General features: G+C 43.3%; 1 protein-coding gene across 4 annotated transcripts; it reads left to right on the top strand.

Moving 5' to 3' along the window:
* The first annotated feature begins 4,837 nt into the window (after positions 1-4,837).
* LOC136518054 (uncharacterized) lies at positions 4,838-10,045 on the top strand. 4 transcript variants are annotated; one of them, XR_010774425.1, is made up of 3 exons: positions 4,838-6,082; positions 7,485-7,589; positions 9,738-10,045. XR_010774425.1 is itself a non-coding variant. In XM_066511706.1 (3 exons), the coding sequence occupies exons 1-2, from the start codon at positions 4,963-4,965 to the stop codon at positions 7,535-7,537; spliced, it is 1,173 nt and encodes a 390-aa protein (XP_066367803.1). In that variant the 5' UTR covers positions 4,838-4,962; the 3' UTR covers positions 7,538-7,569; positions 9,738-10,045. The 4 variants fall into 4 exon arrangements, 3 of the variants coding, with proteins under 3 accessions (XP_066367803.1, XP_066367804.1, XP_066367805.1); XM_066511706.1 differs by having other exon boundaries at positions 7,485-7,569; XM_066511707.1 differs by lacking the exon at positions 9,738-10,045 and having other exon boundaries at positions 7,485-7,770.
* The last annotated feature ends 8,645 nt before the right edge of the window (positions 10,046-18,690 follow it).

The following is an 18,690-nucleotide window of genomic DNA, read 5'->3' on the forward strand; positions in this document are numbered from 1 at the left end:
ATGAGCTTAGCCAAAGTCCTCCTACTTATCTCTATCATTGATTCATCATCTTTGTGAGATTGGGAGTGAATCTAAGTGCATTGCTTGAGTGTTTGCATCTAGAGGCACTTGGTGTTTGTGTTTCACTATAGGATTCGCTTGTTACTCTTGGTGGTTGCCACCACCTAGATGGCTTGGAGCAGTGGGGATCATTGAGCGGAGGTTGGTGATTGTCTCCGGCTCCGATCGTGGTGATTGTGAGGGGTTCTTGATCTTTCCCTGGCGGAGAGCCAAAAAGTACTCTAGTAAATTGCTCGTGGCTTGTGTGATCCTCATCTTGTGTTGGTTGTGCGGAACCCTATTAAGGGTTTGGCGTGTGATGCCAATTAGCGTGTGAACCTCTGAGTGAATCGCCACAAAGAGGACTAGCTTGTCGGTAAGCAAGTGAACCTCGGTAAAAATCGTTGTGTCATCATTTGATTTCGAGGTGATTGGTCTTCATTGATATTCATTCTTGTGATTGATTGGTTCATTCCTTGACTCGGCGGTATAACCATCTTGCTCTCTTTCTTTACATTACCGCAAACTAGTTGTCATGCTCTTTAGTGTAGCTAGTCGTGAGAGATTGTTAGTTTGGCTAGTGTGGCTCTTTAGTTATCTTTTGAGAGCACACTAACTTAGTGTAGTGATATAGTCATTCTGTGAATAGAGATTATATAAACTAGAATTGTGGTAGGTGGCTTGCATTTTTAGTAGGCTAGCGCAACACTCGCTTCACCTTATATTTATCTAACTGTGTTGCTAAGTATTGTTGTAGAAATTTTAATAGGCTATTCACCCTCCCTCTAGCCATTAGGACCTTTCAGCGCCCTTGCTTCAACCATATGCATGGGAAAAGGGACCTTATCAACTTCCATATCAGAAAGACTCAATCGTCCCTCATTAAGGGCTGATTGGACATGTCGACGGAAAACATTTCAATCGTTAGTGGCATGAGAAAAAGAGTTGTGATATTTGCAATAAGCCCGTCTTTTAACTCATCAACTAAAGACAATGTATAATTAATTCTAATATAACCGAATTTCAATAATTCATCAAAGATTCGGTCACATTTAGAGAAATCCAAAGTAAAATTTATCTCCTCATTCCGATTCTTATGAATCGGCTTGAGAGAAGGACAAGTAACCATCTTATTCTCTGTTGGCCATTTAATTTCAGCATGGAACAACTCTTTGTTATCATCATCAGAGTAATCAGAATTATCATCAACAAAATGCACCCCTGACGATGTGACTTATAAGCATCATGAGACTCTTTAAGACGCGATTCAACCGAAACGGCCTTTTGTAGCAATTGAATAACATTAACAAATTCATAATGCTCAAGTTTCTCCCTAATACTAGGATGCAAACCAGCAAAGCATAAATCAGTTAAGTCTCTTTCTGAAATCATCAAATGAAAGCATCGATTCTTGATTTCTCTAAATTGTTTGAAAAAATCAAGGACAAGTTCATCACGACCTTGATGAACCGATGCAAGATAAGGCAACCTAGTTTCATGAGCTCCATTGTAAAAGTGATTATGAAACTTTTCCTCTAATTCAGCCCATGAACCAATAGAACAAGATGGTAATAAAGTAAACCATGCAAAAGCTGTGCCGGTAAGTGACAATGGAAAATTATGAACTTTCATAAAATCAAAAGCACTAACTTCACCTAATTGTGCAAGAAACATGCTAATATGCTCCATGGTTGACTTACTATCATCACCACTAAATTTATTAAAATTAGGTACCCTCCACCCATCAGCTGCTTTCATGAAATCAAAATGCGAATGGTACGGCTTATGGTACATAGTCCTACTAGGCTTGATTTGTACACCTAAACTTTCCTCAAGTGATTTAGACAATTCTTCTCTAAACCGATTCAACGTATCGCTAAAATCGGTAGTAGGAGCAGTAGGTGCATTATCAAGTATAGGAATTTGACTTGGTGACTTCGGCGGGTTAGGAAGGACCGTGTTTTGCCCTGCCGAAGCTCGGTTTGTTGCTAATCTTTGATCGGTTCGAGTGTTTCGAGCCGAATTTTGATCATAGATAACAAATTGTGAAGATGGAGCACTACCGGCTAAACCAGCCTTATCGGTTTCAAGTGCTGAAGAGGCCGATTTGCCTTTGTTTGCTGCTGCATATAATCCTTGATTATCATAAAAATTCAAAGGCATGCCAAATTTAGGTTGTTTAGAAGAAGAAGCAACACCCAATTGATTCCCATCGGTTGTTTTCCTTTCCAACTTATCAAAACGAGCCATGATCATATTCATTGTAGCTAAAAGGTTATTATCTATTACTTTCTTATGATCATCCATCATAGTAGCGTAACTGGCATGCGTAGGATAAGGATCAATGATATCATCATACTTGGGTTCATTGGTCCTTACCTCAGGTGCAGCGGGTGCAGATGACATAGAAGTGATCAACTCGCTGAAGTCTGGCTCCTTGTATTGGGTGATCTTGTCCTGTCGATCTTTAGTGAAACTCTGAAGAAAAGCCCACAGAACGGCGTTGAACTTGGCCTCCACTTGCTACTTTAGCTCCTCAGGAAGCTCATCAATGGTGTCGGGATGGTTGAAGTTAGCACCATGAGGGATGCTAGTCCTATCGCCCTTCTCACCTGCATCATCACCATTGCTTCCCATGTCGACCTTAGATTGAACCTTGGATCGCTTTGCTTTCCCCAGTGGAGTCGCCAAAAAGTATGTTGACGCTAAAGATGACTCCAAGCCAACACACCAGTAGGGCCTTGGACGCCCAAAAAGGTTGTAGATCAACGTGCAATGCAGCAAGAACGCAGCGTAATCGATCAAACTGATCTAGAGACCGATAAGGCCGATGTAGAGCTAGTTCTTTGCTGAAAACGCTCCCGAACTTCTCCCGGGAAGACCCATCGGGGAGGAGTACGTGGAGGATCTCCTAGGACTAGCAAGGCCGCCTAGGATGCCGTTCAATCTCGCTGATAAACTCAACGAACAGCAAGAGGGGTTGAGAGAAGAGAATTAGGGCAAAATGAGTTGATATGTTGTGTTTTTAATGATTGAATAGATGAGATCTCAATCGGCCATGATCCTATCATATATAGAGAGGAGGGTGGTCTTATCCCAGTAGGAAACCTCTCCAAGCCTTATTTTTTAAGTTTCCCACGAGATTACAATAGTTCTGATCGGAATCCAGAAGGAACTTCCGACCTTTATTGAAACTTCTGATGTGGGAATAACCCTAGACACCTGAATAGATTTCTTCAGGCTTCCTGGAAGTCCCGACACCTGTCGGAACTTCCGACAGTCGGAAGTCCCGTCTTGGGTCGGAACTCCCGACAATGGAGCATCTTTTCGGGGGTATAACTCCTTCATCCGGACTCCGAATTAGACGTTCCATATATGTTTTTTGACCGTCTCGATGAGAGGAACGCAATTGTAAAGTCCGTTCCACATTTTGATAACTTCATAAAATAAACAATTTTGGTTGTCAACAGGTGCTTACATCGCTTCTCTGGCTCTCCATGCGGCATCGCCGCCGCCAGCCAGTGGCCGAAGCCCGGCTCATGGATGGCGCCACAACAAAGGGGCAAAAGGTAAAGATAAAAAAATGATCTTCCAAATGCGCATCAGATTCTTCTATAGTTCTGCAATTAGAATCAGGCCATGATTGATGCATTCCATGTTTGAAATATATGCTATTCTTTGATTGATTGTTGTAGGTTTGAAGAGATACATTAGCACGATTTTGAGTAAGCATGGTTATAGTTGTTGGTACGGCTGCACAAATTATTACGATTACAGTTTATATGGATGTATATATTTATAGATATATTCTTCTTCCCGTGCTGTTGTCTTATATTTTCTATACAACATGTGACCATATATGGATGTATACATAAATTATTATACAAAGTTCGTCATTTTCATTCTGGATCCACCATGGCCGCGACGGCGAACAGGCTGTGTCAACCTAGAGGCGCTGCAGTGCCCCGATCATGCTGGAGCTGATGACGGACCCAGGAGCAAAAATGATGTCCACAAACGATTTATATTATAGCCCCGTTCGCTGGTCTGAACTTTGGCTGAAACTGACTGAAAACACTGTTCCGGCTAAATTGTTGTGAGAAAAAAATACTGTTCCGACTGAAAAAACAAGCCGACCAAGCCAAATTTAAGACAAGCGAACGGGGCCATTGAGTTTTGCTTCTTTTGAGTTTCGCTTGTTATATCTATGTTGACTATTATGTTTTGAGCTTATATTATGAATGCCATGGTTATCATGTAGATTTGAAAATTTATAAGAAGAATAAAACATACATAGATATGTACTATTTACATTTTCACATGAACATATAGTTTTTTTTCTTCCGTTGCAATGCACGGACATATTAGCTAGTGTGTCATATAAAATAAGAGAGATGTAGATAGAACAAAATAATTTTTAATTTGACCACACAAGATGATAATTTTTCTCCCATTGCAACGCACGGACCTATTTGTTAGTTCCTAATTATAAGACATTTTATATTTTTTAGATATATTATTTTTACTATGTATATAGACATAATGTATATCTAATAGCAAAAGCTATGTATTTAGAAAAGCTAAAACGTCTTATACGACGGGCCTATAATAAATATAAGTATATATTTTTTAAATTTAGTTAAATTTGAATTTGTTTGATTCGTGGGTCAATACCTCGATGCTTCAATCTTCATCCGGTGTCTTTATTTTTTATTATTTAAAAGTAGAAAAGGCAAAAAAAAAAAAATCAATCTCATACGCTGTGGCTGACTGTCTGGCTGTGCAGGTCCAACCCGACCCAACTACTCCGGTCCACCCCATTCCTTACGCTGCCGTCGACTCCGACGCGCCGGCCCGCCGCTCGCTCTCCACCGCCCGGCCAACTCAGGACTCACGGAATACCACAGAACAAGCGCAGTCCAGATGAGTGAGGGTGCCACCTCGCCGGCGCTGGAGCCGGAGGTGGCGCCTTTGCCGGACAACGACGACCTCCATCGGGAGATCTTTCTCCGTCTCCCGCCGCTCCCCTCGTCGCTGCCCCGCGCCTCCCTCGTCTGCAAGCGCTGGCGCCGCCTCCTCTCCGACCCCGCCTTCCTCCGCCGCTTCCGCGCCCACCACCGGGCGCCTCCCCTCCTCGGATTCTTTGCCGACGAAGACGGCGACATCGAGTTCGTGCCCACGCTGCGCCGGCCCGACCTCATCCCCGGCGTGCGCTTCTCCCTGCCGCGGCGCGGCGACGACTACTTGAGCTTCCTCGGCTGCCGCCACGGCCTCGCCCTCCTCGTCGACCGCGCGCGGTCCGAGGCCGTGGTGTGGAACCCCGTCACCGGCAGCCAGTGCCGCGTGCCTTTCCCACCGGAGTTCAACAAAAGATACGTCTACTACAAAGGCGCCGTGCTGAGCTTCTCAGGCGATGGCCACGTGCACGGTGATTGCCGCTTGATCCCCTTCAAATTGGTATTGGTGCATCAGACTGACCTCCCCGACACGCTTGCGTCCGCGTGCCTATATGAATCGGAGTCTGGTAAATGGGGCAATATCAGCTCAATAGCTATTCCATGGTCTCGTTTGCATCAGCCTGCTGTCCTAGTTGGAAACCGACTTTACTGGATACTTTTGGGTACCAGTGACATCCTTGAGTTTGATTTGGATGGCCAGAGTCTAGCCATGATTCAGAAGCCAGAGGACCCCCGTGTTACAAACAATTCAGGCATTCAGACCCTGCGAGTAGAAGGTAACAAGCTTGGCCTTGCAACTTTGTCAAAGCTGAGCATCCAATTGTGGCAGAGAGAGACCAATTCAGATGCTGCTGGCAGGTGGGTGCCATGGAAAACTATTGAACTAGACAAGCTCCTTCCACTAAGTCGGTTAATGAGGATATGGCCAACAACGATTCTGGGGTTTGATGAGGATAGCAATGCTTTCTTTATTTGTACGAGTGTTGGCATCTACATGATCCAGCTTGAGTCAACACAGTTCACGAAACTTTTCGAAGGCGATTCGTTTACTGCCTATTATCCCTACACAAGTTTATATACTGCAGGTAAGCTTATCTTTATGTTGCACAAGTAATGAGATCCAACCATTTTTGCTATATGGCAATTGGATTATCGCTCATATGCTTAAGAGCTCACTAGCAGTTTGAACATATATATTGTGATCTTTTATCGCTTTCTCAAGTTAGTGAACTCATAGTAAAGTAATTTGGTACAATTATTACTTTTGAACTACATGAACCTAGTAGAGAATTTTATTGTTGCCAGGTTATTTAATTATGCAAAAGAGATTCAGTGTTGCTCTCTTGAATTGCTGCTTTCAGTACCAGCTTTGAAATGTTAAGAATTTTTTAGCAATACTAGTACTTAAGTAAAGTCAATGTGCTAAATAAGTAGCTTGATTGCCACACTTGGAAGCTTAAAGCTTATTGTTTCTTTCATTCATTATATTTCTTGCAATATATATTTATGATTAATCTACATTCATCTTGTTATAATCAAATTAAAAAAATCTTAGTGAATTACATGAATTTTAGCTTGTGGAGCAATACTTCTGCAGGTGATGTCTTCACTTCTACTGGGTTAGATTAGAACTAAATAATGTTTTGATCTTCAGGGCAAATTTTTACTTGATGTAACATGTTACATCTACGTGGTCGTTCTCATTTGTTTTTCTCTGAAGTTTCTTAATTTGAACTTATTTAGTTAAGGTTCATTTCAAATGGCTAGAACAAAGTAGTTGTAGTTGCCTTAATGTTTATCTGTCTAAACATGTTGCACATTAGGTAGGTGAGTATTATTGTTCAGAGTGATTTACTGTGTACAGTGTACTTGACATTAGATGTGGCCCGTTTTCTTGCCCATTTCTAACAACAACAACAACAACATAGCCTTTCAGTCCCAAGTAAGTTGGGGTAGGCTAGAGTTGAAACTCACCAAGAGCCCCAAGTCACGGTTCAGGCACTTTAATAGCTGCTTTCCAAGTACTCCTATTCAAACATAGATCTCTAGGTATATCCCAAGCTTTCAAATCTCTTTTTATTGCCTCCCCCCATGTCAATTTCGGTCTTCCTCTACCTCTCCTCATATTATTAGCTTGGCTTAGGACTCCATAATGCACTGGTGCCTCTGGAGGTCTCCTTTGGACATGGCCAAACCACCTCAACCGATGTTGGACAAGCTTTTCTTCAATTGGTGCTACCTCTAGGCGATCACGTATACCATCGTTCCGAACTCGGTCCATTCTTGTGTGATCGCAAATCCATCGCAACATACGCATTTCTGCAACACTCAGTTGTTGAACATGTCGAATCTTTGTAGGCCATTTCTAACCTTGTAATAAAAGCTAATAGGTTACACAGCTGAATCTAATTAGCAAACCTTTTCTCTATTTTATCAATTTGGCTTTACTTATTTTTTATTGGTTCATTGGACTTGTTCTTCTCATAGGCTTGGGCATTGATGATGGAGACGATAGAGCTGAAATGCTGAACAATACATGAGATGATTGTCCCAATATATCTTGTAAACTGAGGTGAGGTGTTTCTTGAACAGGTGATGTTAATTTATCTTTTGCTTTGTGTTTGTTATTTTTCTTGTCAGCATGTTAGTAGAATATATGTTCAAAATGCTTAGGAAATCCATCACCTATTTGTAGTTTATATCAATATCTTTCAGTTGTAAACAGGCTTCATTTCGTATAATTGTTCAGGCTGTTAGGGCCTTTAACCTACAAGTTTATTTCTTATATTGGTGAAATAATACACAGCTCTCCTTTGTGTCTGAGAAAAAGTGTTTAGTGATCAAGTTATTTTGTTCGTTGCTTGGCCTTCATTGTGTGCAATTATTCCATGGTGCTTTCTTTTTCTATTTTTTTTCTAGTAGTGTGAACATCCTATTAGGGCATGAGTAGGTCAATTCAAGTTGTTGTTTTAGTTTATTCATTTATCATTATCTTCTGCAATCATAAACTTGTAACTGAGGCTTGCATATTAACTTATGTAATAGCAGTGCTGTAATTAAAACTTTTTGTGGACTACATGCTGCAAGTGATGTTTGCACTTTTACTGGTTTGGAGATGCTGCTTGGTTTATGTTTCACAAGGCACTTTTTTCTTCTAACCAATAATCCTTATATATTTCACTGATGTTTCTCAGTTTTTATGATTATTTGAATTAATTTCATTGGGAACTAGTGAAACACTCTTTTCCAGAGTACTTGTGGATAACTTTGTTTTGTGTGATGGCTGCATAGTTTATACATGTTCTTCATTACTAGGTTAGCAGTTATGGGAGTGTTTGGTTGCCTGGCTTACCCCCTAGCCAGGCTCCAGTAATGCAGGACAAGCTTGTTTGGTTGCCTGGGCACACCTTTTAGCCTGGCCTGCTGAGTGCACCGACCACCCCTAAGCCAGGCTTCCTGGAAACGCGAGTGTCGAGCGTTCCCAGCTAGCCAGGCTTGTTCTCCCAAGCGTGAAGCATCACCGTCCATACCTTCACCGCACCGCTTCCTCCCTCCCGACACCTTCTTCCTTCCTCCCGCGACCTCCCTCAACTTGCAGCGCCGGCGACGGGATCCGTCGGGTCCTCGTCGTGGAAGCCCAGCATGTTGGGGCACATGAGATCCGCCGCACGTGAGGCTCTGGGAGGGGGTGATCCGCCGCCATCGAATCGGCTTGCGCAGGAGGACGCCCCCCACTCTGAGATCCCGGCCATGGAGGATGAACTCCGGCAGCCCTCTACCTTGCTAGTGACGGCGGCCAGCGCCATGGGATGAGATTCGTGCCATCATGTGCGGTGGTGAGACTGGTGAGGCTGGTCGAGATCCTTGGTGACCGCAGCCCCTGCAACCTCTGCATCTTCCTCGCTGGCGACCGCACTCCTGCACGCTCTGAATCGAGATGGCCACCAAGTAGTGCTCTTCTAGATGGCGTGTGTGAGTTGTGCTCTTCTACTAAATCAAGATGGCGTGTGTGAGTTGTGCTCTGATTTGAGTTGGAGACATGAGAGAAATTGGGAGGGAGATGGCTGCTCCTTGCTGCCGTCGGGGGCTAGCATCTTGCGCAGCCATGGCAAGCAGCAGCCGAGCGCACGAGCTCATCGCCGGAGATGAACACGAGCTCCTCGCTGGAGATGAAAACAAGCGCACTAGCAGCGGTGAAAAATTGGGTGGACCTCGACGGTGTGCTGCTGTTGCTTGCCATGGCCGCTGCGCTTGGCTGCTACGAGCGTGAGGTGGAGCTCGATTGCTGCGCGGAGGAGCGAGGTGGGTGCGGTGGTGTGGTCCCCTGGCGGCGCGATTGTGAAGAGGAGCTCGATGGCCGAGCGGAGGAGCGAGGTGGGCGCGGAGGTGAGCGGACGAGCATACCTAACACCTGTTCGAGAAAATGCCTCAAAGGGGGTGATCTCACCAGCTCAAAGAAGAGGTGACCGGATGCAAAGCAAGCCAACCAACCAAACAAACCTGTGTCTAGCCAGGCTTACACAATGCAGACAACCAAACAACTGGGAATTGGCTTCGTTGGACCAGGCTAAGTCTGCCCTGGCTTAGATGGCTAGCCAGGAAACCAAACACACCATATATGACTACTGTTCTGCATAATTTTCTCATATGACAATAGGTTTAAGACTTGAGACTATTACTCTCTTATTGTTTGGGCTTTTCTTTGTTTTCATTGATTCATTCGATTTGTTCTTCTTCCAGGCATGGAATTGGTGGTAGAGACTATATACTGAAATGAAACGTAATGTCAAACAACCATGAGATGCTTTCCCCCGTTAAATTGGTGAATTGTCATGTTGGCTGAACAATTGATGCAAATTTATCTTCTCCCACGTGTATGTTGTGTTGCTAGTCAGCGTTTTCTGCTGCACTGATACCTATGTATCAATGATGTACTTATGTGTTCGATGTACAGAGTCAGTCTCATTTACTGAATCCATTAAATTTACATTTAGTGATATATAATCTACGGAAACTGCTGCTCTATTTGGTTATTGCATTATTAGTGTTCAGTGATGACTGATTTTGTTCAATTCAATGGTGGTCTGCCCTGCTATCCAAATTTGATCAGCTTTGGCAGCCTGTTCGTGCTTGTACCTGACAATGTCAGGTTGTTCAATCCGGAGGTATATTAGGGTGCGTTTAGATGGCGGAAATTTTTTGTTTTGGCTACTGTAGCATTTTCGTTTGTATTTAGCAATTAGTGTCTAATTATGGACTAATTAGGTTCGAAAGTTTCGTCTCGCGATTTCTCACCCAACTATGCAATTAGTTTTTTTTTCGTTTATATTTAGTACTTTATGCATGTGTCGCAAAATTCGATGTGACACTTTGGGGTGAAAATTTTTGGAATCTAAACAGGGCCTTATAGAACTTAGAACTTGCTGATTTCAGATGGATGTTGTTCTGACAACGCTGATAGCCCGCTTCTGTCGCTACTAGGTGGCCCTTTCTCGCAGGTGCTTCTTCCACCTTGCGCTAGGCTCAGGGGTATGGTTAGGGCGTCTCAGGGTCTAGCTCCACGCTAGCTGAGCTGTGAGCTGGATTCTAGCAAACATGGAAGAGCAGAAGGATAAAAAAGACATGGGTGCTAACGAAGAACAACTCGCTAGTCTATTTGCACATCTTGAGCATACATCGGCAAAGATGCTAACGTGCCAGTTGAGTCACGCTATGACATTAATTCACGTGGAAAGTGATCGTGAGACATGCTAGCGTGTTAGTTAAATCACACCAATACACGTGGTGTGACCTAATTTATTGTAGAAATGTAGTTCCAGACGTACTCTTTTTAAAATAGTTGTTTTTTATGCGGTTAACGCGCGATGGGTCGCGCTGTAGCAAATCGCGCGAACCCCCTCCACCCGCGTGACCGGCTTCACTCCCCTGGCCACCCTTTCCTTTTTCGCTCCACCCAAGCACCCACTCATTTCCATTTGCATGATGTCTGCCAAAACTAGACCCCACTTGCCTATATTTCAAATAATTTTATTTTAGTAGCAATTTATGTGTAAAAATATATTAGGAGACTTATGAAAGAAGTTGCTACCATGTAATACTAAACTTGCTACTTAAAAATACACTAAAGTTTTTACATGGTATGCACATCGATTATTACCATGGGAATATAATAAATTTGTTATATAGTATTCACATAAAGATATTAACCTCTAAAGAGAGTGATAGACCAAAACAAAACAAGCTGCAACATGGAGAGACAAATTATTTAATAAACATTTGCGTAAGCTGTCAATTAGAGGGGCAAGTTATTATACAACAAATTACAAAAAGCCAGAAAACATGACTTGCTGCCAACTGTGGGCATTTATTAAAAAAATAAGGGTAGGGATACAAAACAAGACAAGCTGCAACTTGGGGGAAAATTATTAGAACAAGCTTTGGATAAGCTTCTAACTAGAGGAGCAAGTTATTATAAAACCCACTATGTGAACCGAGAAACATGGCAAGCTGAAAATTAGTGGGACATTTATAAAAAAAACAAGAGTAGCGACCCAAAATAAAATAAGCTACACCCTGAGGAGCAAATTATTAGAACAAATATTACATAAGGTGTCAATTTAGAACAAATTATTAGAACAAACATTACATTAGGTGACAATTTAGAAGGTAAGTTATTATACAACTAATATGTAGAATTTATGAATGCATTCGAAACTAAATAGATAACTGATAACTAAAAATAAAAATATTTTAAAAAAAGCTTTACTGAAAACTGAAGCAAAAAAAATTGACTGAAAATTAAAAATAAAAAAAAGTATTGAAAAAATATAACTCGTTAAACTGAAACTAAAAGACAATGAAAAAAACAAAATAATGAAACTAAAAAAAAATACATAATGAAAAAAATGAAACTTGTAACTGAAATTGACAAACACAGAAAACATAAAAATGCAAAAAATACTAAAAAAACAAATAAAACAAAAAAGGAAAAAATTGCCGCACAAACGGGAAAAAACACAGCGTGGCCAGGCCGAGAAGGGTCGCTCGCTCCTGTGGGCCAGGCCGCACGTGCAAGGCCAGGCCGCGTGCCGGGCCGAATTTTTTATATTTTAGCTCTTTTTTTTAAAAGTTTCTCACAAATAGACCTTTGGCGAAAAGAATTTAGAAAATAAATTCTTAGCTCGGCGTCATTGGTGCTGGCGCTGAGCTAACACATCTCGACGCCAGCGTCTCTGGCGTCAAGCTCCTAGGCACGGCAGATGACATGGCAGTGAGCTCGGCGCCAATCACTCTGGCGCCGAGCTCGATGCCGTAGATCTTGGCGCCGAGCTGAGCTCCCTGCCATTTAACCCCGGCCAACCTTCCTGCCTGAGCATTCTTCCTCTTCTTTCTCCTCCATCTCGGGTTTTTTCTCTCCCCACTTCATCCTACCTCATGAATCGGCATATTGAACCTTAAAAACTTTGATTTGATCTGTAGATCTTCGAGAGCAAGGTATCCTCACTCCCCTCCTAGTTTTTTTTCGCATCGATTCGGTATGTATTAGTCAGATTTTTGAACGTAATAATCGTTATCACTTAGGGTTTCATTATATCCATCAATATATATATTATACAACCGTAGAATGATGCCAAGGCGTGAAAAAGCTAGCAAACCTAGGCGCATGTAGTTATGTTATGGGTTTATTGTTGTGCATCAAATGGGAAACCCTAGGTTTATGGTTTAATGTTAACTGCTTTGGGTTCTTAGAACAAAATTTGTTGTATTGTAGTTATGGTTCTCATTGTTATTTATTTGTGATGTTTTGATTTATGTTTGTTAAATTACATCCGTTTTGTTAGATGCAAGAAATATTTCGGGAGGAGTTTTGGCGAAAATAGGGTCATCCTCGAGAATTATACCCCGACGCATCTAGCAAAGATGCCCCCCCCCCCCCCGCCCCTCCTGACCTCCCTATCCCTAATTGTGACTGTGGTTTCCCGGTCCATGTTTTTTCAATCGAAACATCCGGACACAGCGGCGCGTTGCTTCTACACATGTAGTCATTTTAATATAAGAAATTGTTTCTACTATCCTTTTTCTTTATTTGTGTGAGTATGCTACTAATATTATGTTGGAATCTCGTTGTGTATGACCATGAGAGGTGTTTTTTCTTTCAGTGGATCGACGGTGCAAACAAGTTTGATCCTAGGTACCTCCTTTTCAACGATTGGTTTAGAAGGAAACATCCACGCGAGCACTTCAAGTGGTGGGTTCCACCCCCCTAACCCTCCGTCAATGACGGCTAAGGAGAAGCACCTAGCCACAGTTAGACGACTCGAGAAACCTCCTCTGTGCGATTATGGAGATCGAGTTGTGATAAACCCTGAGAATACGTTGGAGTTTGTGTGTCCAAACAAGCATGAAGTAAGTGCAAAGTGTATGTGTTGAAATGTTGAGCTATATGTGTTAATGTACTAATATCTACTTATTTAGGTGTTTTCAATGGCGAAGTGTTGTTTTAAGGAGTGGTTGTATGGTCCTAAGAATCAATGGCCGAACGAACCGCGAAAGGTTAAGGAAAAGAAGAAAGAAAGGGTAATTTACAAAGCACCTCCTGTCATGTGTGAATGTGGTGTTAAATCCAACTATGACCTAGTCCATTTGAAGCTTGGAATAGGCCATTATTGCGGCCATATGGTTGAGTATGATGAGGTTGGTTATTTTTGTGGTAAACATGAAATCGTATTTTGTTTCTTTTGCTAAGACATATATGATAGAATTTACCATTTGAACAAAGCACTAGGAAATGCAGGTGGGAATGTTATGATGATCAAGCTAAGTTCTTGGATGAACTGAAGAAGAGGCAAATAATTGCACGAAAGAGGGGATATGCACCTAACTACGTCAATCTATTCGTTAAACATCACAAAGAAAAGATGCGTGAGTTTGCTAGACAGCGCGGCGCGGCCATGGGGAGCGGGTCGTCCGCTGGGGCGCAGCATGGGGTGACCTCGGGGCGGCCACGAGGCTCGGGGCGCGCGAGCGGGTGGGCGCGGTGCGGCGCGGGCGAGGGCGGCCGGTGGAGGCAAGGACGCAGGTGGCGGTGGCGGCGGAGCTCGGCTATGCTAGGGCGAGAGAGGGAGACGAAGAGAGGCACGGGGCCCATAGGTATTAAAGGCTCGGCGTCAGTCACTCTGGCGCCGAGCTCACTGTCATGTCATCTGCCGTGCCTAGGAGCTCGGCGCCAGAGACGCTGGCGCCGAGACGTGTTAGCTCGGCGCCAGCACCAATGACGCCGAGCTAAGGGTCCATTTTCTAAATTCTTTTCGTCAGGGGTCTATTTGTGAAAAACTTTCAAAAAAGGGTTAAAATATAAAAAATTCAGTTCGGGGTTGCTTGCTCGGCAGTAGCGTGACCCCGCGCGCAATAACATTTGCGTTCTTTTTTGCTAAACAAAATCACCAAAAGAGAGGATGAAATCAATTGGGCCCAATCACATTGGGGCCATGCCCCCGCATTCAAGCCGTCGCCTTGGCAGTAGAGAGGCCCCGCGATGTGGATCCTATGGACGAAGGGCGTTGCCTCGTGCCTTTTATACCATGTTTACAACAAGATATCATATCCTCTCCCCTATATCTCTGATATAGGAGATGCAACAACTCGAGTAGATCTCCTATCATATTTTGTTTCGGTGGGTCCTAGCAAATATGTAATTCTAATCTCTAAATAAAAGTCAGCAAGAAGATAATTATATCTCCTACAACTAAAAAGAATACAACTAAAAAGAACAAAGTGTGGACACCGTTTTGGTACGACAATTATCTTGGTTCATCCATCTGCCACCCCATGCGATCGATCCCACCTCCCATGCTATCCAATGGGCGAGCGAGAAAAGGAAAGGCGTGATAGAAAAAAAACTATCATCCCTGCGATCCCGCCTACTTTGAAGGAAACAAATCGATCACTTGTAGCCACATGCATGGAAGGAAATAATAATTATGCATAGAAGGAAACAATAATCATGCATGAAACAATAATCATGCATGGAAGGAAACAATATTCATGCATGGAAGGAAACATCAGTGGTGCCAAATAAAAGATGTGCAGGTTATACATGGTGAGACTGGTAAACCTTCTGCAATTTCCTAAACGAATATTCCCATCATTAGTATATAGGTTCATTCCCCTGCGTTTCTTCGTGCTCCCATTAGCATATAATATGAAAGTATTGTTGTGTTCATCACTGTCGATGCAGGACCCACAGGATACCCTGCAAGGGAGAGAGAAGATCTAGTCCAACTAGGATTCTTCTTATGTAATCTTAGTAGTAGTACTATTCAATAATCCTACTAGGAACTCTCATTGTAAACCGACTAGGACTCTGGCCTCCTGACTATATAAAGGAGGGCAGGGCTCCTGGGGAAGGGGATGATAGAGAACAGAACAACAATTGTACGACACTTCATAATCAATCCAACGTAGAGGCTAACGCCAACTGGACGTAGGGTTATTACTCGATCCACGATCAAGGGCCTGAATCAGGATAAATCGACTGTCTCTTGCATTAACCATCGAGTTCAGCATACGCCGAAGTTCAAACATACTACCCTAGGGACCCCCGTGGCACGTTATCGGTGGTAAAACATCAACAGCTGGCGTGCCAGGTAGGGGCTTTCGGTGAATTTGCATCCGAGAGCTCGATGGACCTCAACAACATGATCTTCTCAAGGGGATCCACTTTCCTCTTTGGCTTATGGATCTACGAGGCGAACAACAATGGTAAGCTCCAAAGTTGTCTCCTCAAAGATTTGAAACACCATGAAGACGATTCTATTCCGACGACCACGACAGATCAAATCTCCGAAGGATTCGCGTAGCTCATAGTGTCTGATTCAACTCAGGTTCCGTAGCTTTGCGCATCCGACTCGAATTCGAGCTCCACATTCGAGTTGGAGTCTTATCCGAGTCCTTTTGGGAAGCCGAGTTCTTTTTCGATGGGACTTAAGAATGCGGCCTTGACCTATCAAGAATACAACTCGGAGTACGCGTAGAATCCCTTCAAGAAGTTGGATCTTCCTCCACTTGGACTCCTAAACATGGCAACATCTTATTAGGGATAGTTCGAAAGATCCTTCAATCCAATGCTTGGGATACCACTGACAGGAGCCCAGGAGGGTCTCATGCTAACGATAACATCGCAAGACTGTATCATCCACTGGCCAGGTTCCGTTCCTGAAGATAGCGGAACCCAACTAGTCGGCACAACAACAGCTATTCTACCTTACCAAGAAGGAGACTCGATCTGCGACATCGAGGCATCTACTGAAGTCATCAGCAACTCCGACAGTATGAAGACTAACACCAATAACAGAGCGGCTCACGCACGGGAAGTACTCATGGTTTGACGCCGTCCTCAGTCACCATTAAATCCCCCAGAAGCACTCGATGTTAGGTCATCAGATGAATCAGAATCTAACATATCACCCTTTGCCCAGGGCTACGATGGAGAAACTGAGAGTTAGAAACAAGCTAGAGAAAGGAAAAACAACTTGAAGCAAGGGTGCCAACACCGTGCTAGGCAGCGCAGGGAAGCCTAGATCAGATACGAGTCAGATTTGGCTGAATACGACAGAAGAAAATCACAACGAGAAGTCGAAGAAAGACGCACGGCAAATACGACTTACGATAAGATTCGAGAAGCATTAGAAGAACTCAGGGCAACTTCACATCCCGGAGAGAAGTATGAACAGCTCCAGGACTTGCTCCGGTCGACGATCCCAAGAATGCATGAAGAGAGAGCCCAATCAAGACTACCCGCCAGATCAACGACCCACAGGCAAGAGGATCAAAATCAAAGGAAGTCCGCTTTCGAAAGACTTGGACCAGGTGGAAGCCATAACGGAGAAAGTAGGAAGGAACATAATCAAGGCCACCAATTTGAACAACCAAGAAAGACCAGGAGTAGGGTGCCTACACAGACAGCCTCGCAGAATTATTCTCATCAAAACAACAGTTGGCCAAAAGGAGGTGCCGAATCCGAATTCAAAGAATCCGGAACACACGATAGATTCCCCTGTTTCGCGAACAGGCTTGCATCGATACGATTACCTCACAAGTTCAAACCGTCTAACCACTCCAAGTATGATGGCAAAACTGAACCAAGGCAATGGCTCAGAATATATTCACAATCAATTGAACTAGCCGGAGGAGACAACGATATCAAGACCCTGTTCTTTCCCATGGCACTAGAAGCCATGCCCCTCCAATGGTTCGACAAACTAAATCCAGGATCTATCAGAAATTGGGAGGACTTGTAAAGAGCTTTTTGTGAGAATTTTGCAGGAATCATTACACACCCAATCACTCATGCAGAACTAAAAGGACTTAAGCAAAAGGGAGGCAAAAGTCTCAGAAATTACTATCGACAATTCGGCGAACTACGAGCTCAAGTGCATGACATCACCGAACGAGAAGTAATTGAAGCTTTCTCTCACAGAATCATGGCTAGGTGGCAATTTCAAGACTTCTGCAAAGAAAATCCAAGAAACAATGAAGAATTCAGATGAACAGTAGAAAAGATGATTACTGCAGAAGAGAAAACACGAGAGAGGTTCCCGGATAGAAGCAACCAGGACAACCTGGACAAGCAAAATCATTGGAATAGCAGACATCAAGAAAAAAAAACGTAGACCAGACAATACTATGGCAATGGCCGACAAATCAAAGAAGTTTTCCAAACCCAGAAGATATGATGACATTGAAAACATACGTTGCCCATTGCACCCCAATGGGAGACACACCATCGGAAATTGCTACACTTTCAATGATCGATACACAAGAAAGAATAGTAAGGAGAACACCAAAGAGGACAATCAGAAAAAAGATGAAGACAACCATGAGAACAAAGGATTCCAAAAACCCAGGGGAACGGTAGCAGTGATCTTCTCAGGGGCTCCAGATTGCAGAAGCAAATATCAAGAAAAACTAGCACTATGGACTATCATGACAGCAGAACCGGCTACACCAAGATACCTCAATTGGTCACAGTATCCTATCCAATTTACCAGAGAAGACCAATAGACTAGCGTGGGAAACGTAGGCCATTATTCACTGGTTCTAGATCCAACTATTGCTGGTATGACTATCACCAAAGTATTAATCAACGGGGGAGCCGGACTCAACATCATCTTTTCAGAAACACTAAGGAAGATGGGACTACAACTCGCCGGGATGATCACACCAACAAGCACACCTTTTTATGGAATAATACCTAGCAAAGCAGCCATGTCGCTCGGACAAATTACTCTACCAGTCACTTTTGGAACACCCTCGAACTACCGAACAGAATTCATCAAATTTGAGGTGGCGGACTTTGAGTCATCGTACCACGCAATTCTCGGACGACCGGCACTAGCAAAATTCATGGCGATACCGCATTACCCGTATTTGCTGCTCAAGATGCCAGGACCTAATGGAGTACTTTCCCTCTGAAGTGACTTGAAACGCGCTTTTGACTGCGATGTTCAAGCAATCCAGATTGTAGCCAGAGCACAAGATGACCAAAGTAGAAAAGAAATAGCCACAATTGCTGCAGAGATGAGCCAAAAAGAATTAGAAATACTGGCTAAAAAGCCCAGCATCATCGCACCACCAAAAGAAGCCGACGTCAAGCAAATCGACTTGGGCACTGACGATACCTCCAAGACAGCAA

This window comes from Miscanthus floridulus, chromosome 17, assembly GCF_019320115.1.
Source record: "Miscanthus floridulus cultivar M001 chromosome 17, ASM1932011v1, whole genome shotgun sequence".
NCBI lineage: Eukaryota > Viridiplantae > Streptophyta > Magnoliopsida > Poales > Poaceae > Miscanthus > Miscanthus floridulus.